General features: G+C 60.0%; 1 protein-coding gene across 1 annotated transcript in view; it reads right to left on the reverse strand.

Annotated features, from left to right (window-relative positions):
• Positions 1-23,105, reverse strand: part of SPTBN5 (spectrin beta, non-erythrocytic 5) — a 46,306-nt gene that overhangs the window by 2,269 nt on the left and 20,932 nt on the right. Inside the window, exons 24-65 of the mRNA XM_045067711.1 lie at positions 22,900-23,016; positions 21,727-21,884; positions 21,196-21,331; positions 20,805-20,950; positions 19,920-20,034; positions 19,703-19,813; positions 19,270-19,449; positions 17,854-18,063; positions 17,531-17,680; positions 17,196-17,300; positions 16,621-16,788; positions 15,952-16,101; positions 15,638-15,829; positions 15,339-15,434; positions 13,895-14,010; positions 13,696-13,810; positions 12,786-12,899; positions 12,491-12,612; positions 12,079-12,241; positions 11,698-11,886; positions 11,366-11,443; positions 10,563-10,735; positions 8,430-8,520; positions 8,151-8,297; positions 7,432-7,569; positions 7,079-7,335; positions 6,724-6,910; positions 6,302-6,511; positions 5,660-5,856; positions 5,333-5,537; positions 4,860-5,054; positions 3,782-3,937; positions 3,318-3,535; positions 2,964-3,153; positions 2,567-2,743; positions 2,291-2,395; positions 1,792-1,932; positions 1,452-1,523; positions 903-989; positions 721-812; positions 490-575; positions 30-164 (exon numbers count right to left, since the gene is read on the reverse strand). Coding sequence (XP_044923646.1) covers positions 30-164; positions 490-575; positions 721-812; positions 903-989; positions 1,452-1,523; positions 1,792-1,932; positions 2,291-2,395; positions 2,567-2,743; positions 2,964-3,153; positions 3,318-3,535; positions 3,782-3,937; positions 4,860-5,054; positions 5,333-5,537; positions 5,660-5,856; positions 6,302-6,511; positions 6,724-6,910; positions 7,079-7,335; positions 7,432-7,569; positions 8,151-8,297; positions 8,430-8,520; positions 10,563-10,735; positions 11,366-11,443; positions 11,698-11,886; positions 12,079-12,241; positions 12,491-12,612; positions 12,786-12,899; positions 13,696-13,810; positions 13,895-14,010; positions 15,339-15,434; positions 15,638-15,829; positions 15,952-16,101; positions 16,621-16,788; positions 17,196-17,300; positions 17,531-17,680; positions 17,854-18,063; positions 19,270-19,449; positions 19,703-19,813; positions 19,920-20,034; positions 20,805-20,950; positions 21,196-21,331; positions 21,727-21,884; positions 22,900-23,016 — 6,190 coding nt within the window. The remainder of the gene's footprint in view (positions 1-29; positions 165-489; positions 576-720; positions 813-902; positions 990-1,451; positions 1,524-1,791; positions 1,933-2,290; positions 2,396-2,566; positions 2,744-2,963; positions 3,154-3,317; positions 3,536-3,781; positions 3,938-4,859; positions 5,055-5,332; positions 5,538-5,659; positions 5,857-6,301; positions 6,512-6,723; positions 6,911-7,078; positions 7,336-7,431; positions 7,570-8,150; positions 8,298-8,429; positions 8,521-10,562; positions 10,736-11,365; positions 11,444-11,697; positions 11,887-12,078; positions 12,242-12,490; positions 12,613-12,785; positions 12,900-13,695; positions 13,811-13,894; positions 14,011-15,338; positions 15,435-15,637; positions 15,830-15,951; positions 16,102-16,620; positions 16,789-17,195; positions 17,301-17,530; positions 17,681-17,853; positions 18,064-19,269; positions 19,450-19,702; positions 19,814-19,919; positions 20,035-20,804; positions 20,951-21,195; positions 21,332-21,726; positions 21,885-22,899; positions 23,017-23,105) is intronic.

The raw sequence follows: 23,105 nt of genomic DNA on the forward strand, positions 1-23,105 counted from the left end.
CGGGGCTCACAGCAGCCTGAGGACAGGACCTGAACACATGGTCTCTGGATGGAGCCCGTCTGACCACAGTGATGAGAGACTTCTGGGGCAGGGGTGTGTTCCAGGCATGCCTCCTGCTGGAGCTGGGTTTGGCCACTGTCCACAGGACACCCCAAGGGCAGGGCCTGCAGAGATTTTTGAGGACTGGAAGGTTAGAGAATGTCCCAGGGTCACAGAACAAAGCCAAGGAGCATGAAGGGGAGTCCGAGAGATTCCGAGGGGGGTGGGACAGGGCCAGAGGCAGCCAGGGGGCAAGCCCAGCCTGCCCTTTGTGATCTTTGGCAAGTGGTTTACCCCTTCTGGGCCTTCAGTTCTCTGGGAAGACATGATGTCCCACTTACCTAAGTAGAGAGGTACTAGATATGGCACTTCTGAGGATGTCTGAAACAGCAGCCGGGGGCCCAGGGACTCAGTACCCCAAGTCCCTCCCCAGGTTCCCCCAGTGCTTACCAGCTGCGCTGCTCAAGGCTGGAATCCTGCTCTCGGCCTGCCCTTCTGATGGTGCTGCCCAGGGCGTCTCCACCCTGCTGCTCAGCCTGCCACCCAGGGAGCCAGGGGTCAAAATTCTTGGCCACCCATAAGGGGACCCCTGCCTCCAGCCCCTGGGCTGCTCTTCGGAGGCTGTGCCTGCTGGGTCAGTATGGCCCTGGGCTGTTGTCTCCTTCTCTACATGGCCCTCACCTTAAGGAGAAGGCGTGTTTCCTGCCATGCTGGTGCCCTGGCCTCTCGCACTGGGCTCCTCTGAGGTCAAGGGTGGCCACCGGGGCCATATTCTGAGAAGACATGAGAGGGGTCACCGCGGCCATGTCCGCTCTTCCCTGTGGGCCTGTCCTCTGTCTTCCATGTTTTCCACTGCCCAGTACCTCTGCTGCTGTCCTCTTGTCCCAGAAGAGGCTGAGGGAGCTACCTCTTAGGGTCCCATGGCAGCCATCCCAGAGGCTCAAGCAGGGCTGTGGGGAGAAGGTGGGGAGGCTGTACCAGCTGGGTGTGGAGGGGAGGCTGGAGTCTGGCCTTGCGAAGACCTGTGTGTCACCAGAGGCTCCAAGGCCAAGTGCTGGACTGGCCCAAGGGAGCCTGGGAATGAGGTGCTGGGAAACCAGGAAGAGGAGGAGGAGGGTCCCATCCTCCAGCCTGGGGTGGGGAAGCTCTGAGGTAGCTTAAGAAGGAAACTGTTCTGGGACACCCGGCTGGCTCAGCCAATAGTGTGTGTGACTCTTGCTCTCAGGGCTGGGTTGTGAATTTGAACCCCGTGCTGGGTGTAGAGATTACTTAAATAAAGAGAATGAAACTGTCTTAAGAACAGGGGTGGGGGATTATCCACCATGTCAAGACTCCAGGCCCTGGTGGCCCTTCTGAGCCCAAGCTGTTCTGTGGAAGAGAGCTGCCTGGAGAAGGAACCTTCTCATACTTACCTGCCTCTGGGCAGACCAGAGCTGCTGCTGGAACTCCAAAAATCCCTCCATGGTGGGGACATCCTTAGCATCCTGAAAGGGCAAGATGGGGCACAGGAAACATCCAAAAACAGAGGAGAGGCCCCCTCTGAGAGGTGGGCTAGCAATCTTCCCCTCTCTGATTACTTCATTCCCGAGGACTCTCGGTTCCTAGGTCCAGTGCCCCCCACCCCGGGGCTCAGTGCTGGCTGCAGGGTCTGGGCCTTACCCCTGTGGCCCCAGTCCCACTGGGCTCCTGCTGCCGGGCCACAGGTTCCAGGGAGACCGTGGTGGCAGAGGGTATGGGTGGCCCAATGGGGACACCTGGCTGCAGGTCCCTTGTCTCCGTCAGTTGTACTCCTGGCCACCAGCTTCCAAAGGGCCTCTGCTTGGGGGATGTGAGCCTGTGGCCAGCACTCCTGGGCTCCAGCCCTGTCACTTGCTGCAGCAGCGTCCGGTCCACCTTTGAGAGGGGAGTGAGGTGAGCCAGGTCAGGTCACCTCTCTTCCCCGAATCCCTTCCCCTAGAGAGAACCCCAGCCTCATGGTTCTTTCATCTGTTCCTGCTTTAGCTGGCTTAAGACACTTCCCCGTCATCCTAGTCCACAGTGGGACTCCAGCCTTTCCCGGGTCGGAGGGTAACAGGGCCCTGCAGCTGGCCTGGCAAAGAATCAGCTCCATCCAGAGGCTGACCGAGGGGTCAGCCGTGGGCTCAGTGCATGGGACATAGGGCAGCTCCTTTCTCAGCTTGCTCCCACCCCTCCCCGCCCCCCACCCTCAGGCCCCTAGCTGCTGGTGGACCCTCACCCAGCCTCCTCTCACCCCTGCCTTCCTCTGCAGCTGGGCAAACTTCTCTTCCTGGGCTGCCAGCAACTTCTCTAAGTCCTGGTGTCTGCAGAGTAGCAGCTGCACGTCGGACACATTGTGCTGGGGAGAAGCCAGCCAAGGTGAAACCCAGCTCCAGGGGGTGCCAAGAGCCTCCCCTCGGGGTCTGCAACCCGGTTTAGCGGGTAGGGAGCTGAGGAACAGCAGGACCTGCCCTTGGCCACAGCTGCCAGTCGGTGTAACTGGCTAATGGGGTGGAGGGACTGGGCTCACCCCATAGTTGGGGTCCAGCAGTAGAACCTCCTGGGAGGCCAGCCAAGCCTCGGCCCGGTCCAGCTCCTGCCGTAGCTTTTGCAGGCCCCAGTTCTCCTCGCAGCGCTCCTGGCGCAGGGTGCAGGCCTCCATGAGTGCCTGCAGCTGCCCTTCTAGCTCCCGCAGACACGCTGCCACCTGGTGGGAAGGGATGCTCTGGGTCAGATGCTCCAGAGGAAGCACTGAGGCAGAGGAGGCCTGGAGGGGCCAGCAGAGGGCTCCAGGGAAGGCCCAGACCCTCCCCTTCCCTTCTTGGCCTCTCTCTCTGCTCCTTGCCTGCCTTCTCCTGAGGGCTGAGATTTCTGCTAGGGGTTCCAAGGCCTTGGGCAGTCGGGCTCCATCCCTTTTGTGCTCCTACCTCCAGGGACATGAAGTGGCCGCTGTCTATCAGCTGCCGCCCTTCCTGCTGTACATCGTGGGCTCGAAGGCAAGGCTCCTGGAGTTCCTGCCCCAGCTCCACCTGCTGCACCAGGAGCCGCTCAGCCCCTACCATGTCCCCGGCCAGCTCCTCGGAAGAGACCAGAGCTTTCTTCTCCTGAGCCCATGCTCTGCGGGCAAGGAGATGAAGCTGCCGTCAGGTCTGGGAGAGCAGCCTCAAGAAGCAGGGCCTGAGGTGTGCCCAGGGAAGGGGAGACCAGCTCCCGGAAGAGCTGGGATGACCCCCACCCAGCAGGGCAGAGCTGGGCCAATACCAGGGCGGGATGTCACCTACAGCAGTTCCCGACAGCAACTGAGGAAGGCATGGCCCTGGGCAGCCTGCTCCAGCTGCCGACCCTGCTCCAGAGCCTTCATGTCCAGGGTCGCCCAGGCCTCCTCCACCTTGGCCAGCTGCTTGCACAAGCCCTCCTGAGCTGTAGGGTAAAGCTGGCCCAGCCGGCAGGCCTCCATCTGCACCTGGGCCACCTCCTTCTCCACAGCTGCCAGGTCCCGCTGCCACCAGAATACCTGATCAGGCCTCACCCAACACAACTTGATGCATGCCCCTCATTCTGGGAGCACCCCAGCCTCTCTGCGTGGAGTGGGGGGGGGGTCCTCTTTCCCAGGATTTCCCAAGCCAGCTCCACTGTGTTCCACATGTACCCCGGGTAAGAACTCCCGGGCTAGGAAGGCCTTCCCTTCTCCCCTCTGGGTGTGGGGGGGGTCCCCCGACCCACAGGGAAACCTTGGGGCCCTCACCTCCAGGCCCCTGTGCTGTTGCTGCAAGGTCTGCACTGATGACGGGCTATGGTCACAGATATCTCTCACCGTCTGGGTGGCCTTCTCTTGCATCCATTCCTGGAGCTCTGCCGCTGCCTGCTCAAAGCCCCGGACCTCCCGGGCTATGGCCAGGCTCTGGGAGAGGGATGAGGGTCTGCTCTTGGTTAAGCTCATTCCTAGGGTCTTTCTCTCTAGAGATGTGGCCTTGTGGGCCGCCTCCCTTTAAATAATGAGGACCATGGGGCTCGGTGACTCCTTTGTCACCACCAGGTACAGAGAATGTCCCAGATGTGGCAGGTGCTCAATGAGTGTGTGATGTTACAGATGAGGGGATAGGGTCTCAGGAGGGCACCGTGTGATGAGGGGATCTTTGGTTACAAATCACGAGAAAGGCGGAAATGGAGGCTCTAAAGCATGGGGGATGGGTCCCTAGGAAGGAGGGCTTTGGTTTCTGGGAGGACTGGCTAGGAGGGGAGGGTCAATTCAGGAGGCTGCCCGGGCTGTCAGGGACTTGGGGAGCAGCCTGTGTTAAAGAAAACCAGCGGCTCCAGCTGAGAACAAAGGTCAGGGAGCAACACGGAGCCCGGCTGCACAAGGCACGGCAGCTCGGAGAATGTGCGGGGTGCAGCAAAGGAAACCGTTAAGTGCATGTGGGTGAGGACAGATCAATACTGTGGGTGGTTTCAGACCCCAGGCCTGTGTTTAGAGGAGGCTCCGAGGGGTTTGGAAGCTGGCCAGACTGGCTTTCTGTTTCTCCCTGGAGGAGGAACTGTGCCATCAAGAAAGAAAATTGCTGGAGAGAGCTGGGGTGGGGGGAGGTGAAGGTACAAGGATTTGGGAGTCCCCATCTGCCTAGTGCTGGGAATCAAAGGCAGCCCCCTCTCGCCACGTGCACACGTATACACACACACACACACACACACACACACACACTCATGCCCACACTCCCATGCTCCTACGCGTACCCCAGGCTGGCCTACAGGCCTCCGACCCAGGCAGAAGGCATCAATGCTCCTGCTCCTTGGCTGCCCCTCACCTGGCCTAGGGGGGCACTTACCTGGATGCGGGCTTTTATTGCCCCGTCCAGCCTCTCCCAAGCAGCCTCGATGCGACTCCTCTGGGCTTGAATCTGGGGAGTGCACCTGGGTGCCATCCGTTCCAGGGAGTCTGCCAGCTCCCTTAGGGCCTGCACCTTGGCCTGCCCCAGGCTCTGAGCTTCCTTTCTGAAAGCATCAAACTTCTCTTCCAACATCTACGGGGAGAGAAGGGCAAGGGGGTGACGTCTAGCAGCTCGCAAAGGGTTGGCACTGTCTGAAGTCGTTCCCCTCCCCCCCCACCCCCCGCCCCACCCATACTGGACGAGGCAGGAGCAGACATCCCTTGACACTGGCTCTGGCACCATGGGGATCCGCCCAGAGCACCCCCTCTTCCCTTCGGCTCTCACCCTCGCCTCCCTCTCGCCCAAACGCACGCCTCCTTTGCCCTGGCTCGGCCTCCATCTTCTTGACCCCAGGCTCAGGAGAGACTCACCGTGACAGCCTCCAGGTCCTGCCCATGGTCCTGCGACTCAGCCGTGGCAGCCTTGCTGGCCAGCCAGGCCTCGAGAAGTAGGGCCTCCCGTTCCAGCTGGTGGAGCTGTAGCTGCTCCCGCAAGCCTTGCTGCCTGCCGTCTGCCCTCTGCAGCAGCCCTGAGTAGGCCTCCCTCACTGCCTGCATCCGGGCCAGTGCCCTGCTGCTGTGGCACAAAGGACAACCTGGCTGAAGTCTTTCCTTTCTAGGCCAAAACAGCCTCACATGCCTGCCTCTGAAGGGAGAGCCCTCCCTGGGCCTTCCTACGTGGGCTGGGCTCCCCCGCACCTTTCTGGGTTCTGCCTGCTCTCCAGGAGGGCTGCCATCTGCTGCAGGCTCTCAATGCGCAAGCCGAACGCCTCTAGGTCTCTCTGGGTGGCCTCCAGCCGCCGCAGAAAGGCACACATGGCCTCGGCACTCTGGCCAACATCCTTGAGCTCCAGGACACAGCCCCGTTCTTCCAGCCAGGCTTCTGCCTCCTGGAGCTGGAGGTGCAGGGAGAGCAGTCTTCCCTGGGTCACGGCCTCTGGGGCCCCCAGCTTGGGGCACGCACAGCCTTGAGGTCTCGAGCTGTGGTTCGCACCCTGGCTGCACGTGGGAATCCCCCAGAGCTTCCCTGCTCCCCGTGCCTGGCCCTCAACCCCGAAGATTCTGATCTCATCTGGAATGGAACCTGAGTATCCGCATTTCGTAAAGCTTGCAGTTGGTTCTGATGGAAGGCAATGACTGAGAACCACCGGTTTAGAAGAGACAACAAAACAAAATCACACCCAATCCAGGGCTCTGGGCGACTTGCAGAGAAGGACGAGCTCCGGGGGTGGGGCGCAGAAGAGCACTTAGCCAAGGGAAGAGGGGACGCACAGAGAGCCCAGAATGCCGCCTACACTCTGGGTTTCCTCAGGCCCAGCTGTGCCCGCCTCAGCCCCTCACCTCCATCAGGAACTGCTGGGCCTCTTGAGCCTGCTGCAGCCGCAGCCGCCTCCGCGTGGCCTCTGCCCGCAGGCCGCGCACGGCACTCTCCAGCTGCTGCACCCGGGCGGCAGCCTCTGTGGTGAAGGGCCCGGCCTGTGCCAGCTGGTGTCCCTCGGCCACCACGGCCTTGGTCAGAGCCTCGTGGCTACTCATCTCATTCTCCAGGTTCTGGGGAGTGGGAGGAAGACCCACCTCAGGGGACCCAGAGTCGTGCTAGAAGCCTTAGAGGATCCCGCAGATCTGCCCCCAAAGCCTTCCCTTTCCTGGCCCACAAAGAACCTGGGGTGCCCTCAAAGCCCCCCAGAGGTGGAGAGATCCCAGCACCCCTGGCTGGCTGGGACTGGTGCCTGATCTGAGGTTCAGGGTGAGCAGACCCACACCTGGTGCTTCTCCTGCAGCTGTCGCACAGCGCTCAGGCTCTGTCCACAGTCCTGGGTGGTGGCGAGGGGCAGCTTCTCCCGCACCCACGCCATCTCGTCATCGGCATCCCTGAAGAACTGCAGGAGGCGGCTCCGGGTCTCCAGGGCAGCTCTGCGCTCCCGCAGGGGTTCCCTCAGGCACTCAAACCTGCAACGGTGGAGGGTGGGGACGGGACAGTCAGGGGTGGGGGCCAGATGGTAACCCAGCGCTCACCCACTCAGTGCCCCTCATCGTGGGGGCAGGGGGTGGCCCGGAGGAGACAAGCTGGAGGGCAGGGAGGGAGGGGGCAAGCAGGAGGCACATAGGTCGATCTACCTCCGAAGCAGCTGCAGGGCCTGGTCTTTTACATCTTGGGCGAGGCAGAGGCTTTCCCCTGTAAGGACCTGGGCCTGGCCCCACAGCCATTGTGCCTGCCTGGCCTGCCCTTCCACGGTGACCTCCAGCTCTCCCTGTGCCCCCAGGAGCTTGTCTAGCCCAGGCTGGTCCTGGTCCCTGACAGGGGCTCTCAGCTCAACCTCCACAGGCTCCAGCCAGCTTTCTAGTTCCTCCACTCTCCGCCGGAGATGCAGGGCCTAGGGCAGAATGTGAGGTGGGCACATGGGGGAGAGGCCTAGCACCACCACCACCCCCCGCCGCCTCTGGCCTGTCGCCTGGCACACAGAGCCCACCTCACAAACCACCTGCAGCATGGCTGCCTTCCTCCGGCTGTTGGCCTGCAGCTCGTCCCAGAGCTCCCCCAGCTCCCGCAGCCGCTCCTGGATGGTCTCTGAGGCTGGGTGGCCCTCCTGCAACAGCCTCTGTCCTTCCTACAGCCACACAGGGAACACCACTAGGACTTAGGATGGCTGGTGCCCATGAACCTGCGCGGGCTCCACCCCCAGCCTGTGAGCTCACTGTGTGACCTGGGCGAATTCTTGAACCTCTCTGAGCTCATTTTCCTTATCCATAGAATGGAGAAAACAACAGTTATTTTGTTTCAAAAGCGAGATCAAACATCAAACATTTTTAGCAGGACACCTCATGCTAGAGGGAGCCAGCCTGGGGTCAGGTCCTGCCCTCTGTAGGTGGGAGAGGGTAAATTTCAAAGATGCTACACTTTGGCTCCTTTACACACAGGCTTGCTCACTGCAGCCTTTCTCTGTCCCCTCGTGTCCATCCAAGATGGCTTTAAAAACTATTCCATCAATACGTGATTGAAAAGGCACTATTTTTGGAGAGGGTGCCCCAGGAAAGCTACTGTTTGTCTCTCCCCTTGGGTGTTGGGCATAGTGCTTGTGTACAGAAAGGACTAGATAAGTGTCGGTCATCCACGACTCCGGATCAGAGCCCTGGCCAGGGCTCTGCTGGGTCTCCCCACACTCTCTGGCCTGCAGGACTGTCCCCTCACCTTTTGCAGCCTTTGGTGGTGGTGGACACTTGCATCTAGTTCAGCCTGGAGACTCCGTTGCTTCCGCAGCTGGGCCTGCAGCAGAGCAGGGTCCCTCCAGCCCTCTTCCAGGGCCACCGAGTGCTTCTCCCTCAGCCACGTGGCCACCTGCACATACACAGAGGACCAGGCCCAGCTCCCTCGGGCTCTCCCCCTACCCCCGAACCTCTGGGCTGCCCCGAGGAAGGCTGGCCTCTTCTTCCCCACCACAACCGCTACCACCCCCCAATCCACGGGAACCTCGAAGGAATCCTGCAGGAAAGTCTGCAGCTGCTGGAGCTCCTCTAGCTGGTGGCGACGGGTCCTGGCTTGCTCTACCAGTGCCTCTTTCCTGCCAGAAAGAGGGTCTCATGGGCCTTCAGGTCCCTTCACCGGATCTGGAGCTGCTCCAGGGGCATGCACGTACCTCCCCATGGCCACAGCCCTTCCTCTGGACCAGTAGGCCCGGACCCCCGGGCTCCCTCTGAAAGGAGAGAACTTCTACTTCTCTTCACTAGTGCCTATCAGGGGCTGATTGTGTCCCCCCATATTTTTAAGTTGAAGTCCTCATTCCCAGTACCTCACAGTGGGACTGAATCGGAGGACAGGGTTTTAAAGAAGTTAAAATGAGCTTCTCAGAGCGCCCCCAAGCGGCCATGTCAGGTGTCACGCACATGCAGCGATGACCATGTGAGGAGAGGGGAGGAGTGTAAGCCGAGAAGAGGGGCCTCAGGACAAACCCACCCTGTCAGCGTCTGGATTGAGGGCTTCCAGCCTCCAGCACTGTGAGAAAACACGTTTCTGGCATTGAAGTCACCAGTCTGTGGGATTTTGTCATGGCCACAGTAGCCAACTACTACAGCGTCCAAACCACTAGTTTGGATCATGCACTACCCTTAGGAAGGACTCTGAACGGGTACCCACCCAAATATGTGTGTGTGTGTGTGTGTGTGTGTGTGTGTGTGTGTGTATCTCTGTACCAGTGTATCAAATACATTGCTGTACGCACAAAAAGAGAGATTAGACCCGTGATCTAAAAAATAAATAGGAACAAAACCCTAACACTGACCACATCCCTGTCGTCTCCACACCAGCGTTGAGTGGAAACTTCTCTCCTCCCGCTGGGGCTACCAAAGGGTGTGGGGGTGGAGGTGCAGCGAGGCTTTGTGGAATGGGAACTGTCGCCTCCCCAGAGGATGCCAGAAGCCCAAAGGGGAGGGGTCACGGTGGCACTGTCCCAGGGGCAAGTCAGACCACCAGAAACTATCTAAGGTGATCAGGGGGGCCACGAGGGGAGGGCACTGACAGAGACCAGCAAACCAGCATTTGTCATCTGTCCATCAAAGGCCTCCTGGTAGCCAGGTGGGGGTCCCACGAGCAAGGAACAGGAGCAAAGGGCCCAGGCCCCCCCTCTGGGCCTGCACGAGGGCTGACAAGCACTGTGGACCCCAGTGGGCTCTCTGGAAAAGGCAGAGACCCCTGCCTGAGAGCCGGATTTTGGCCACATCCATCTGGCTCTAAAAGTCTGAGAAGCTGGATGACTTAGCTGAATTGGACAGGCTTTTAGGAGGAAAAAAGGAAGAGCCTGGTGTCTCATGAGCGGTGCTGGGTTCATCTAAATGGGCGTGAGAGGGGCGCCTGGGTGGCTCAGTGGGTTAGGCTTCTGCCTTTGGCTCAGGTCATGATCCCAGGGTTCTGGGATCGAGCCCCACGTCGGGCTCTCTGCTCAGCAGGGAGCCATCTTCTCCCTCTCCCTCTACCTGCCTCTCTGCCTGCTTGTGATCTCTTTCTCTGTCAAATAAATAAAATCTTTAAAAAAAAATAAATAAATGGGCGTGAGAAATGTGCTGACCTGCGCGAATGGCAGGCACCATGCTAAGACATCAAGGGTACCTTCTCAATCCTCCACTATCTGAAGAGGCAGGCGTTGTTACCCCATCCTTGTAGATCTGAAACTCTGTGAGGCAAGTGCCCCAAATCCCACCACAGGGGGCAGCACAGGAACTCAGGACACTGGCTCATGAACACTTAACCACTGGGCTCTGGCCATGCCACCCACACTCCCCCACATGATGAGCCCTCTGCCCAAACCCATCCCTCTGAGGTCTCAGGGCTGTGTTTGGCTTTAGGACAGTGATTCTTAGCCAGGGGAGGTACTGAGGATGGTGTCAGGGTCATAATTTTCAGGGCACATGGAGCTTTTTCACCCAGGTCCTTCCATTAGGTCGCCCCTTCTTCAGTTTCCTGGGACACGTTTCTTGGTACAACTCCCTTTCATCTCCCCTGGGGGGCCACATGCTGGGCCGGCAGGGGTGCTTGGCATCGACCTCAGCCCCCAGAAAACGCTGGGGAGTTTGCTGCACCACCCCACCCACAGCCCAGAACCAGATGTACCTCAGGAGCATGGCCTGGCACCGACCCAGGGCACCCTGGGCCTCGGGGTACCCAGCCTGGTGCAGCCTGCGGGCCGCGGCCTCCAGCGCGCTCATCTTTTCAGCCTGAGCCTCCAGGCCCCGCTCCAGCACCTCGTGCTTCCTCAGGAGGGTCTCTGCAGCGGCCCAAGAGTCCTGGCAGGAGCAGGGAAGCCACTACCATCCGTGGGGCTGCCCCTCCCATCCCAATCTCTCTGCCGGCCATGCCACCCACACTCCCCCACATGATGAGCCCTCTGCCCAAACCCATCCCTCTGAGGTCTCAGGGCTGTGTTTGGCTTTAGGACAGTGATTCTTAGCCAGGGGAGGTACTGAGGATGGTGTCAGGGTCATAATTTTCAGGGCACATGGAGCTTTTTCACCCAACAGGAACACCCCCGCCTCTGCACTCTGGTAAGACTGTGTCAGCAAGGAACCAGCTGGCCCCTGATTTTTCTAAGACCCCCCCTGAATCAGGCTCGCCAGCCACAGGGGTTGGGATGGTGGCTAGAAGAGCAAACCTTGGGGGAGGGACATGAGGAGGGCAGAGGTAAGAAGTCGTGGGAAGGAGGCAAGAACAGGTCAAAGGATGCACGCCCACCCTCTCAGTTCCCGGGACATTCCCTGTGGGGCTGAGCACCAGGTGCAGGAGAACCACAAACATGGAGGAGTGAAGGCTTCAGGGCTGCAGATGGTAGAGGATGGGGAGCCCTCCCCTGCCCCCGGGGCCTGGGGAGCTCAGACAGCACTTGCCGCTGCTTTGGTAAAACCTGGGTCAGCACCCACCCCGAGACCCTTGCTAGTGGGGCAGGCCTCCTGGCTGCAGAGCCAACTTTCCATCTGCTCCACGGAACTCAGAACCAGCTGTCAAGAAAGGGAAAGGCAAAAGGAAGTGAGCAGAGGCTCCCCTCGGTGTAGGTGGAGTGAGCCTGTGGGTGCCCTGAGGAGAAACCAGGGACCAAGACCTTGGCTCGAAAAAACACGTGCACAGCCGGCAGGACTTGCTGTGGGCCAGCTGGGCGCTGGGCACCGGGCAAAGCCTCGGAACAGTGGCCTCGGGGTTTGGCTTTGACCAGGGGCCGGTGGGGTTAAGGGAGGGCAGGATGGAGGCTGCCTACCTGAAGCTCCAAGGCCTGCTGCAGCTGGAGCTGGTGGTCCTGCCATGCCCTTTCCAGGCTGTTCAGCTCGTGGTCTAAGCCAGCCAGGGCCTGGCGGAGGTCGGGGGGAGCTGGGTGCCCTGCAGCAAGCAGTCGCTGCCCGGTGCTTCGGGCCAGGCTGATGCGATTTGTCTTCAAGTCCAGCTCAGCCTGTCATAAGATGGGCCTCAGACCCCCAAGGCCAGGGCTCCCTCCATGCAAGGGAGGAGGAGGCGTGAGGTGGAACACAGCGGAGTGGGTAAGATGGAAGAGGACAGAGGCCCGGGCAGGTGAGGGAGGAAGGGCTCAGAGAAAGTTGGGACAGGGCAGAGGCAAAATGAGGTCCCAGGGTCCGGCCCTCACCTTGAGCTCCTGGTGCTCCTCCAGCCTGCGCCGGGCCTCCGCAGGGCTGCTCGGGGTGCTTTGGGCCTCCATCTCCGCCCGCAGCCCCTGGGCCCAGACCGACAAGTGCCGCAGCTCGGCCTGCAGACTCTGAGCTTCGTATAAGGCCTCCAGGGACTCCCTCCTGCCCGCAGGGTTCATCAGCTAGCCCTGGAGCCTCCGAGCCCCTCCTTCCCTCACACCCACACCAATGCTCTCCGAATCCCCTTGGCCAGACAAGGGCCCAGGGCTGGGGATTAATAGGGGGACAACATCAATGGTTATTCGAAGGGTGGAAAAATGTTCTCAGGGGAGACCAGGGTTAAGGGGAGGGGGGGAGACAGAGAGGCTCCCAGGACTCAGTCTGTGAGGAAAAAGGCCCAGGGGTCCTTACCGCTTCTGGGCCCCCCTCCAGAGCTGCCACCAACTGTCTGTCACCTCCCGCTGCTTGCTGCTGAGGCGGTGGGCTGTCCCAGGGCTTCTTTGGCAGACGCGGCCCACCGCCCGCTCTAGGGACTGTGGGGAAAGCTGGGCTCAGGAGCTGGGGCAGGGAGGTAGGTGGTAGTCAGGGGAGCCCCAGCTGAGGGAGGCCCCTGGCCTCAACTCCATTGAGCAGTATGCTGGCTCCCCTGGTCTGGAAGGCCTCCTGCCTTCTGTGGCCTGCCCAGCATCCCCCAGACGAGGTGTACCTCCACCTGGGCCTGGAGGAGGCCTATTTCCTGCTCCAACTCCTTGTGTTTCCGGATCAGCCTCTGCAAGCTCTCTTGATCTTTTCCATAGTCCAGGGCCTGGACCAGGGCAGCCTGGGAAGGAATGTAACCTTACTGGTTTTGCCTTTTCTGCAGCTCCCTGTTCACTGCTGAGGGGTCACCAGCCATGGGGTTTCTGTGTGAGAACCAAGTACCCCACCGATTCCCTTCCCCAAGCCTTTTGCTGACCAAGGTCCCTTCCTTCTGTGAAGAACAATTCCCAGGAGAGACCAGGGGATGGAGTCTCTTCTGACCCCATCATCTTTGTGTGCTGCTTCCACGTACCATGTCTCAGTGGTCTCTCATTCCTTTGGGGGGAACTGAGCATGGACAGAGAGCCAGGCCTGGCTGGCTGGGGGCAGGGAACAGAGGAGTAAGAAGAGTGAGGCAAGAGCCCCTTCACGCTCAGAACAGGGCACCATCTGTGTCGCATGGGACTTCTTGGGTGGTGAGGGGGCAGACGACTTCTTCACATGCCCCCCACCTCCCTGCCAGCGTTCAGCCCACGTTTCTCAGTGGTTGCTGACATGCTCTGGGGCCAAACACCTGTGCGCTCTGGCCATGCTCAGGGACCAGAGACAGAAGAGTATGTGGGGGAGCTGTGCTCTGGCTTCTTGACCCACAGTGTTTCTAGAAGCCAGGTGGGCCAGCCTCCAAGCCTGTAATGGGGGCTTCTCGGGCCCAGAGTCAATAGCGAGAGAGCCCCTGGCAGACCCCTCTCCCTAGCCCTGAAGGACCCCTAGAAGCATCTACCTCCACTACCCAAGCTGAAGAGAAGGGGGCGCAAGATGCAAGGGAAACTCTGGGTGGGCGCCTTGCCCCCCAGCTGCCACAGTCTTTTGCTACTTACCTTCTCCCCAATCTGCTCAGTGACACCATCCAGCTCTCGGGACAATGTATGTATCTCCAGGGCCCCCTCAAGCTGCTGCTGGTACCAGAGTAGGTTGCCACGGAAACTCTTCCATCTGGGAAGGGAGGCGTAAGGCTTAGTCAGAGATGGCCCTCCAGTCCCCTCCCCTAGACCCATGGCGTTCCCGTCAGGGACTGGCCTGCTGTTCAACTGCTGTCGCCGCTTGTGGATGGTCTTGACTTGCTCAGGATCCAGGTTCCCGAGCTTCAGGGACAAGTCACTGATGCTCCTGATGTGGATGTCATCCACGGTGTCCTGCAGGGGTGAAGGGTGAGGGCACCCGGACAGTCACAGCCCATGGAGGGTCTGCCTCAGCCCAAGAGAGGATGAGGAACGGCGTGTTAAATTGCTTGGGAAAGCAAGTGATAAGAAAGCACAAGGAGTTGAGAATAAGAATAGACAAGCAAAGCAAAGCAAGTGGTGGAATGAAATGGCAAGCTGGGATCTCCTGGTACAGGAGCATCTGCACCCCTATGCGTCCTGGGCGGGGGCTGTTAGTGAGAGGGGCTTATGGGTCCACTGGGCGGGGTCCCCAGCCGCAGGAGAGAGTGCAGGGATCCTGCCCCCAGTAACAGCAGCTCATATTCAGAGAGCTGGTTAAAATTCCCCAAGCACTTCTGAGGAAGGGTCTCAGCTGAGCTGGGCAGGGGAGGGGCTCGCTCTCCTTCTGCATGCACCAGAGCAGAGCCAGAGGCTACCACGACTGGTGTGTGGCAGGCCCAGGATCTGAGCCCTCCTCTTTGAGTCTCTCTGGTGCTTCCTCTACCACAGCACCCAGCAGGGAGGCTGTGAATTCCACCAGCACCAAAGGGGAGCTCCGGGCAAGAACCTCGGCCTTCTAGAAATCGTATGTGCTGACACTGGATGGAGGAAGGGAGCGTGTTTGGTCTCTAACACCTGACTGTGACTACATTTGTCCCATTTCTTTCATCTAGAACACAGGAGAGAGATTTTGGGGGTGCGTGTGGGGGTGTGGTGAGAAGAAGCCGAGAAGCTGAATGAAGGTTCTGGGCAGCTGGAGTTTTCGGTTGGATTGTCCACTCCATCCAGGCACATGTGTATCTTTTTTTTTTTTTAATTTTGAAATAATTATAGATGTACAGGAAATTGCAAAATTGCAGCAACAACAATAACAATAAAAGTAGTATCGAGAAGCCACACAATCCCTTCCCCCAGCTTCCCCTGAGGGTAAAACCTTATATGACTGGGGCACAGGATGGACATGCTAACTGCAGACTCGACCACGGGTTTGATTCAGAGTATGTCAGTTTCTGCACATGTGCAACTGTGTATGTGTGGTGGGGAGGACAGTTCCTGGCAGTTTCAGCACAAGTACCAATTCATGTGACCACCACCACTCATTCTGGCTCTCTTACCTAGGAAGCCAGCATTATCCCCATTTTAAAGACGTAGGAACTACGACTTGGTGAGATGAGGGGGCTGCCCAAGCACATGCACGTAGTGAGCCTGGGGCAGTGGCTGGAGCCCTCCCCCGACCCATGCTGTCTCACTATTCTGAGCAGTTCTGTCCCCCCATGGGGACAGGTTGACTGTGTCTCCCCCTCCTCCCTCCGACCCCATACCTCGGCCCAGACTCCTGGGAGCTCCCGGAGACGCTTGCGGAGCTGCAGACAGTGCTCAAGGTCCTGGCCCAGCTCGCCCAGGTTCACCATCGCCTCCTGCAGAGGCCAAGGGGTGAGGGTCTGGGATGGCGCTCTGAGCCCCAGCACCAGGGCAGCCAGCTCCTGGAGCAGTGTTGGGGCAACTGTCTGCTGGGGCTCCCGCCTGTCAGGGAGCTGGGGAGTAGCAGGCCTGTCCTTGTCCCCATCTCTCAGCCCCGAAGCCTTACCCCCAGCTCTGTCCCTGCCCGGCTGGGTCTCACCATCTCCTGGATCCAGGCATCTGTAAGGTCAGCTCTCCGCAGGAATTCCAGAAACTTCCACCTGTCCTCCAAGTCCTGGCCCCGGAGAGCCACTGCCTGCCTCAGCTTCCGCCAGTGTTCCTGCAGATCCTGCAGCCTCTGGGAGACTTCTCCTGCCTGAGGGGGGCTCTGTGCCAGGAGAGCCTCGCCATCCTGGGAGAGAGAACACCCACAGATCTTGCCTACCTGTCACCCCTCCCCCTGCCTGAAACCCTCCTCCTTGGCCACGCAAGAGCCCACACTTTGGAGTAGGACTGGGGCTGAGGGCCTGTTACCTTGGTGACAGAGGTTATGACCTCCTCGTGGGCCTGGATCTCAGCCTCGAAGGCCTGGTGTTTTCGCAGGAGCCTCAGTTTATCTTTCAGGTCCCCAGGAGGGATTGGCTCTCTCAGCTGCCGGACTCGCTCCTCAATCCAGTCCTGGGCCTGGTGGGGGTTGGGGTCATGAATCTCATTATGCCGGTTCTGCTTCAGTCCCCAGGGATGTCCCACGCACTCATTCTCAGCTGTGCGCAGGGAGTGGACTGTTGCCCCCCAGGGCTGGGTGAAGTCAAGCTGGATAGATGCCATCCAGTGCTTTAGCCCAAGAGGACATGCTCCAGGCCTGGCCCTGTCCCCAGCCACAGGGTAGGGCTGGACAGGGCCTCTGGAGGGAAAGTTGGCCTATTCTCAGGATACTTGGCTCCCTCCCTCTGCCTCCCTGGTTCTCTCTGACCTAGCCCTCATGGGCTCAGGAAGCAGCAGGATCTCTGTTCACAGTGTCTTTGAATCAAATGTTCTGGGTCCCAGCAAGGCCACTGGGAAATCCACTGAACCTTCCAGACTTCAGTGTTCTCATCACAGGGGTGTGGTGAGGCCTGAAGGAGCGTGGGAAGGTGAAGGTCATTGGTACCCTGTAAAATGTGGCCCAAGCAGAAGGCACAGGGTTGGGGGTGGCCCTCTGACCTGGGTCACAGCCCTGGTGAAGCCAGTCATCAGGAGACAGGTGTTCAAGGCTTGTCCCCGGCTCTCTGCCAGGTCCTTCACTTGAGCCCGATGCTCTAACAATGTGTGGAGCCGATCCTGCACGATGGGGCCCCCAAGTGTCTTCGCTTGCTCACACAGGGCTGCCTCCTGGTGGGGGGAGGGTCAGGGTCACAGTCTCCTATTCTCCCACGATGGGAGGCTGGCCCACAAGAAAGCCCTTCCCTCAGCCCAGCATGGCCCTTCTCTCTCAGCTGGTCCTCCCAGCAAGCCAGAACCAAACCCACAGCTCCCCTGTGACCATGTCATGGGGAGCCAAGTGGCTCTGGTGTCCCTGAAGCATGGCCCACCTCTTGAGCCACATACCCACTTCTGCTCAGTCGGCCCCAGCCAGGCACCTCTAGACCCACAGGCTGTCCCTATACTCCGATATTACCTGTGGGTGCACACCAAGCCCTCCATGTTCCCCATTCAGAACTCTCCAAAGTCCCCAGACTCTACCCGCTTCCCTCCCCCATCCCCCAATTTCTGACCATGCCCAGTTCTGAGCCTCTTACCTTCTCATCTTGGGCAGTCAGAACATTCTGGAAAGTCTTGTGTTTGCGGATCAACTGCTCTACCTCTTCCACTGAGCTCCCCAGTGCACCGGTTTTCAGGGAGATCTGGATCAGCCCATGGAGAAGTCAAATAGGCCATCAGGGACTGTCCAGAAACAGCTGGGCCCCCCGACCCCCATTTGCAGCCATGTGCACTGAGGCTGTGCCCAGTCTTTGGGCCTCCCATCAAGGAAAAAAGCTGAGTCCCAGGAGGCAAGGAAGCAAGTAGGGGGTAGAGGAGAAAGGGAGAAGGGGGCGCATGGGGACGTGTGTGGTGGGGCAGGGGGAGGACCTGCCTCCTGGACCGTGAGGATCTGGTCCAGGTGACCACACTTTCTGAGGAAGAGCTGCTCCCGCTGCATGGCCTGCAGCTTCTCTTCCTTCTGCTCCCAGGCCTGGAACACCTGCTCCCGTTCATCCCGCAGGGCTTGCAGCCCTTCCTGGACCTGGGGACAGACACATGGGAAGCCTGGGGAGAGCCGCCTGGACAAGCTGGCAGCTGATCTTGAGGGAAGCCCCTGACGAGAGGCCAGCGTGGCACGACGGGGCAGGGTGTAAGGTGATGGGGCTCAGATGAGGTCAGGGCAGGTGGGGGGGGGCACCGGAGAAAGGGGCCCACCTCCTTGATGGGTGTCCCTACTACAGCCAGAAGCGCCTGCTGGCCCAGCTGCGAGGCCCTCTGGTGCAGCTCCTCCCGGGCCTCCAGCTCTGCCCGGAGCTGCCGGTGGCTGCTGAGTAGTATGGGAAGGCCATGGCCGGGCTCCTGGGAGCCCTCTTGTCCCTGCAGCTCCCGCCATACAGCGGCCGCCCAGGAGGTGTAGTCCTGCACCTGTGGCCCCAGGAGACCCAGGGAGAGAGTTGGGTGAGGGCTGGGCTGGGCAGCAGAGAGCCGGGCTCTGAGGCCCAACTCCAGCCGGCCCGTGTCCACTCGCACAGCAGACTAACCGTTCCAGGGCAGAGCTTCCGCTGAGGCTCAGGGGCATTTTGTCACCAGGTTCCTCTACTGTCATCCAACCTAATCTTTCCAGGTTCATGAAGTGTGCCTGTTTGCCAGCCTCCTCGTCCCCCTCAGCAAGGCTCCTCACCCTTTGCTTCTGGTGTCCCTCCTGCTTTATAAGCTCCTTCTCCTCCCCCTTCTGTCTCTCCCCAGCTCACATGCTCTGCAGGGTCCAGGGCCTCTTTTACCTCATGAAGGCTTCTCTGACACTGTGACACCTCGCTGCTCACCTTGTACTCGAGAGATTTCTGCTTTAACACTTGCACACTGTCTTCAGATCTGTGTACACAGCATGAGAGCTGAAGGGGCCTTGGATCCTTGTCCAAACTCCTCATTGCCGAGGTGAAGAACGGTCAATGGCACAGTGTGTGTGAGGGAGGACTCACAGACAGAGGCCTTGCTCAAGCTCACGCTGCTGGACAGTAGCAGAGGCAGATCCCCAGATCAATTCTTTTTGCAGGGTCAGAGTTTGGTCCTCCTGGTTTACCAGGCACTGGCTCTGGGGACTTCTGAGACAGCCTGTGGCCAGGGTCCCCGTCCCAATCTGGCTTCTGGAGTTTGAGGCTTGTCCCCTCATCTAGAGAGGCTCCCTGAGGACAACCAAGTCCATCTTACCTAGCTTCTTCATCACCCTTCTCTCTCCATCCATGGACCCCGGTAGACAGTGAGACACAGATGTTCAACAGATGCTAGCTTATCCTGAGGTCACTGTCTAGAACATGTGACTCTCCCATTATGGGCTGCTTTTCCTTCCCAGGCCTCACTGACTGCTCTGTTACTCACCTGTGCTGCTGTTGACTCAAACCTAAGGAGTACCTGCTGTGTCCCACGCATTCAGTGCCCTGGCAGACAGACGGACCTGCGACAGACCTCCAGACGTACCTGTGTTCCTCTAACTCGTGTCCACACTGAGTTTCCCTCCAGAGCTGGAGGGCCTCAATAGCACATGCACGTGCATGGCAACACACACACACACACACACACACACACACACACACGCACGTACACGCATGCAGCCCAAGAGGACAGAGCCCTCACCGCTCTGTGGAAACGGGCCAGGAGGCATGCCCGCTCTAGCTGCGTCCTGCGCTGTTCCATGTGTAGCTTCAGGGCTTCCCAGGCCTGCGCCAGTGCCTCCTGCCTCTGCTGCACAGCCTGGGCCTGGGGCCCTGGCCCCAGCTTCTGAACTGCACTTGCAGCCTCTAGCAGTTCCTGCAGCTGGGGGCAGGGAGAGGAGACGGGGGTGGTGGGGGGAATGTCACGTCCTCCTGGAGACTGAAGGGCCTGCCCATCCCACAGAACCCTCCTCCAGCCAGGCCCTGCCATGCCCAGTAGGCCCAGTGGGAGGCCCTGGGAGAGCGCAGGAAACCCAGAAGAAGAGATAGACAAAGCTCAAGGGGCCCAGTGGAGGCACGGGGGGGAGGGGGCGGAAAGGAGGTGAAGGGGGGGAGAGGCAGCCAGACTGGCTCACCTGCTGCCCAGCGCCCCTGAGCTCATGCTCCAGCTCTTCGTGTCTCCTCAGCTGAGCCTCCAGCCCATGCAAGTCTGGGGCCACCTCACTGGGGAGGCTTGTGGCTTTCTCCTGAGGAGAGGAGATAGCCAAGGCTGTCAGGAATAGAGGGTGCGACACCGAACTGGGGGTGTGTCCCCTTCTAGAAAGAATCCCCTTCCTCCCCTTGGGCTCGTACCTGGACCTGCGTGAGGGCTTCCAACAGATCTCTGTGTACTCTGAGGGTGACCTCAGCATCTTGCAGCTGGTGGCCTCGGGCCTGGGTCAGCTCCCACAGCTCCGACCAGGCAGCCCTGTCCCCACGTGTGTGGAAGACGAATGGGATGTCAGCCATTGGCCCAGCATCTCATTCCACACTTGGCTGGTCCTGTCAGCCCTTGTCCTTTCCGGGCTGCATCCAGGACTGGCTCAGAGCTCCCCTTTGGAACCCCTTTCCTGCCTCAGGGCCTGCCTGGAGCCTTTCCAGCTTTACCACGAGTTCAGTCCTTCACTGCTGTCATGCTCAGCCCTTGATTTCTAAGCTTTGTGCTCCTTCTTCCCTCTTGTGTATTCCAGTCGCAAATGTCAATCAGCTTATAAACATTCAAGGACAGGAGCTGCATCTTCTCTCCATTCCTCAGTGTGCTCAGCCAACTCTCACTGAGCTTCTAAAGCTTCCACCAGGCCAGGCTCCATGCCAGGGGTCATGGACAAGTCAGGCCTGGCCTCAGAGCCCGCAGGCTGGGATTGGAGGTGGGGGGACCCATGCCAGCCAGGTGGCAGCTAGGCCGTCTTTGCACAGCTCCTTCCCCAAGTCCTGGGAGCCAGGAGTTTGGAAAAGTGTCCCTGGGGGTCCGGGCAGGCGTCCCTGATCTGCACACCCAGACTTGCCTCCCTTCACAGTCCGTGGTCACCAGGAGCTGGCTCAGCCTCCCTGGGGCCAGCGCCCTCTCCAGAATCCTTGCAGGCAGACAGAGCCAGTGTGGCCCTCAGAGCAGCCTGCCCTCTCTGAACACCCCAGGAGCTGCCTGCACAGCTCACTCCCCCAAGCCAGCACCCCCCGCCTAGCCCACTGGGCACTCACTGCAGGTGCTGCTGCGTCTGCCGGGCATCAGGGGCGGCCCTGTGCCCGAGCTCCTGCAGGTTCTCTGCCAGCTGCCGGCAGGCCGCCACCCGCAGGGCACCCAGCTCCACTCGCCGCTGAAACCTTGTGAACTCAGTGCAGAGGTGCTGAGGACAAGAGGGGAGTGGGTGACAGAGTGACCCCCCAGGAAGGCAGCAAGCAGCTGGGAAGCTGGGGTCTCCTGATTGGGCAACGAGGGGTGGGACAGCCCCCGTTGCCTATACCTCCTCAGAAGGCCTGTCCTCGGCCAGCACTCAGGACTCCCACAGCCCCCTCCTCCACAGTCCTTTGGGCCGGCCCACTGCCCCCGGCCTTCTCCCTGAGGGTGTCCTCCCAGCCCTATTCTGCTCACCAGGATGTGCTCATGGTCTTCTCCGAGGCTCTCCCCCAGCCCAGCCGCCTGCTTCTGGCTAGCCAGCCAGGTCCGCAGCTCCTCAGCCTCCCCCATGAACTCATGCAGCTTCAGAGTCCCCTCCAGCTCTTGGCCCCTGTGGGGACAGCCTGTGGTTCCTATAGGTTGGCTGCCCACTCCCCTGGGGAGAGTGGGCCCAGCGGAAGGGGGGAACCTGAAGGAGCATATTTGTGGTCTCTGTGAAAGCCTGTGGTTCTGGATTCAGGGAGAAGTAAGCCAGGGCAGGGCAGTGGGCTCATATGCAGGGAAGCAACCGGAGCTGGGAGCAGGGAGCTGGGGGCTGAGCTCTTGCCCAGCGGGCCTTGCTGTGGACATGACGGAAGGAGGAGAGTAACCCCCAGCAAGGGCTCCTCTGACACATCTCTATGGGCTGGGGGGCCAGGCTTTCCTTCCAGCTCAGGGTCACGGCATGGGAACGGTCAACCATGGCTAGGCCCCGCCAGACCCAGAGCGGGTACAACACCCCCTTACCGTGTGGCCGCCCGTTCCCGCAGTGCCCGCAGCTGCTCCCAGAGCCTCTCCCGTACCACGTGCAGGTGCTCCGGAGCCCCAGGGCCAGCGAGGATTTGCGCCCTCTGGTCAAGCTTCTCCATGGAGCTCCAGCAGAGGGCCAGTTCCTGCTGCAGGGCCTGCCAGCACACACCGACCCAGGCCCGGTGCAGACTGGATGGCTCCTTCACACACACACGCATCTTCCCCACCCTTCCCTTCAGCACGGATCCTCAGACTCAACCGTCTGCCCATCTACATACCCACTAATCCACCCGTCCATTCATCCCCACCCCATCTGCCCAGCCATGCATCCAACATCCACCCACCCAATGCTCGTGGAGTTCTGTGTCCTCAGAGGACTCACTATTTAGTAAGAGAGGTTAGGTGCTGGGTAACTGGGGCCGGGAGAGGGCGGACGTAGGAGATACTGCACTAGACCCAGACAATACAGAAGACAGCGATGGCTGGGGTTAAGTGAGCTGCCCAGGACGTCTGGGACACCGAAGCCCCACAAGGGCATGGCCCCAGGCATGCTCTGCACAAATGGCTGAGAGTCCTCCATCCCAGGACGTGGAAACACCGACCATGAGGGCTCTACGGAAACCACGTCCAGACAAGAGGACGCGTCACTGCCAGCCGGAACCAGGGCTGCTGTGGGGTTCAGAGCTGTGAGGTCCTGAGAGTCTGAGCCCAGGAGGAGAGTGCACTGGGCCTCCCTCCCTTTAACTGTGGCAGGGGAATGCTTGCCAGGGGAGGTAGGTATCAAGAGGGCATTTGGTTAACTCAAAGGGTGACATTCAAAGTGTGGGAGGAAGAACCCCGAGGAAGACATGGGAGAAGGTGCTGGGGCAAGAGAGGAAGAAGGCAGGGGAATCCTGAGCCCACAGGGGTGTCAATGGGTCAGGAGACTAAAGAAGGGGGCAGAGTTCTTCAAAGAGCTGTCTCTGAAGGAGGGGAGCCCTGGGGATAGGCAGGGGGCCCTGCCAGACTTGGGGGTTGGCAGGAAAGGAGTTGGCTGTGTCTTCAGGAAGAAACAGCAGGGCTCTGTGCCCCTGGGAAGGAGAATGTGCCCTTGGTGAGCATGATACACCTCTCCTAGTGGCTCATCGTCTCCCCAGGGCAGGCTGTGTGCAGGCTGCCGGGACATGGTACCTGGTTCTTCTTGATGAGCCTGGAGGTGGCTGCTTCATCTCCACCACAGTCCTCATTGTCCACCAGAGGCTGCTTTTCCTTTACCCAGTCCTCCAGCTCCGATGCAGCCAGAAAGCACTGCCAGGAATAAGGCCACCTCACCCTGATGATGTCAGCTGGGACCCTCCACCAACCCTTGGGGACATCGCACTAGGCTTTCCAGCAGC

The sequence above is a fragment of the Mustela putorius genome, unplaced genomic scaffold (assembly GCF_011764305.1).
Source record: "Mustela putorius furo isolate JIRA1106 unplaced genomic scaffold, ASM1176430v1.1 tig00003898_pilon_pilon_pilon, whole genome shotgun sequence".
Taxonomy (NCBI): domain Eukaryota; kingdom Metazoa; phylum Chordata; class Mammalia; order Carnivora; family Mustelidae; genus Mustela; species Mustela putorius.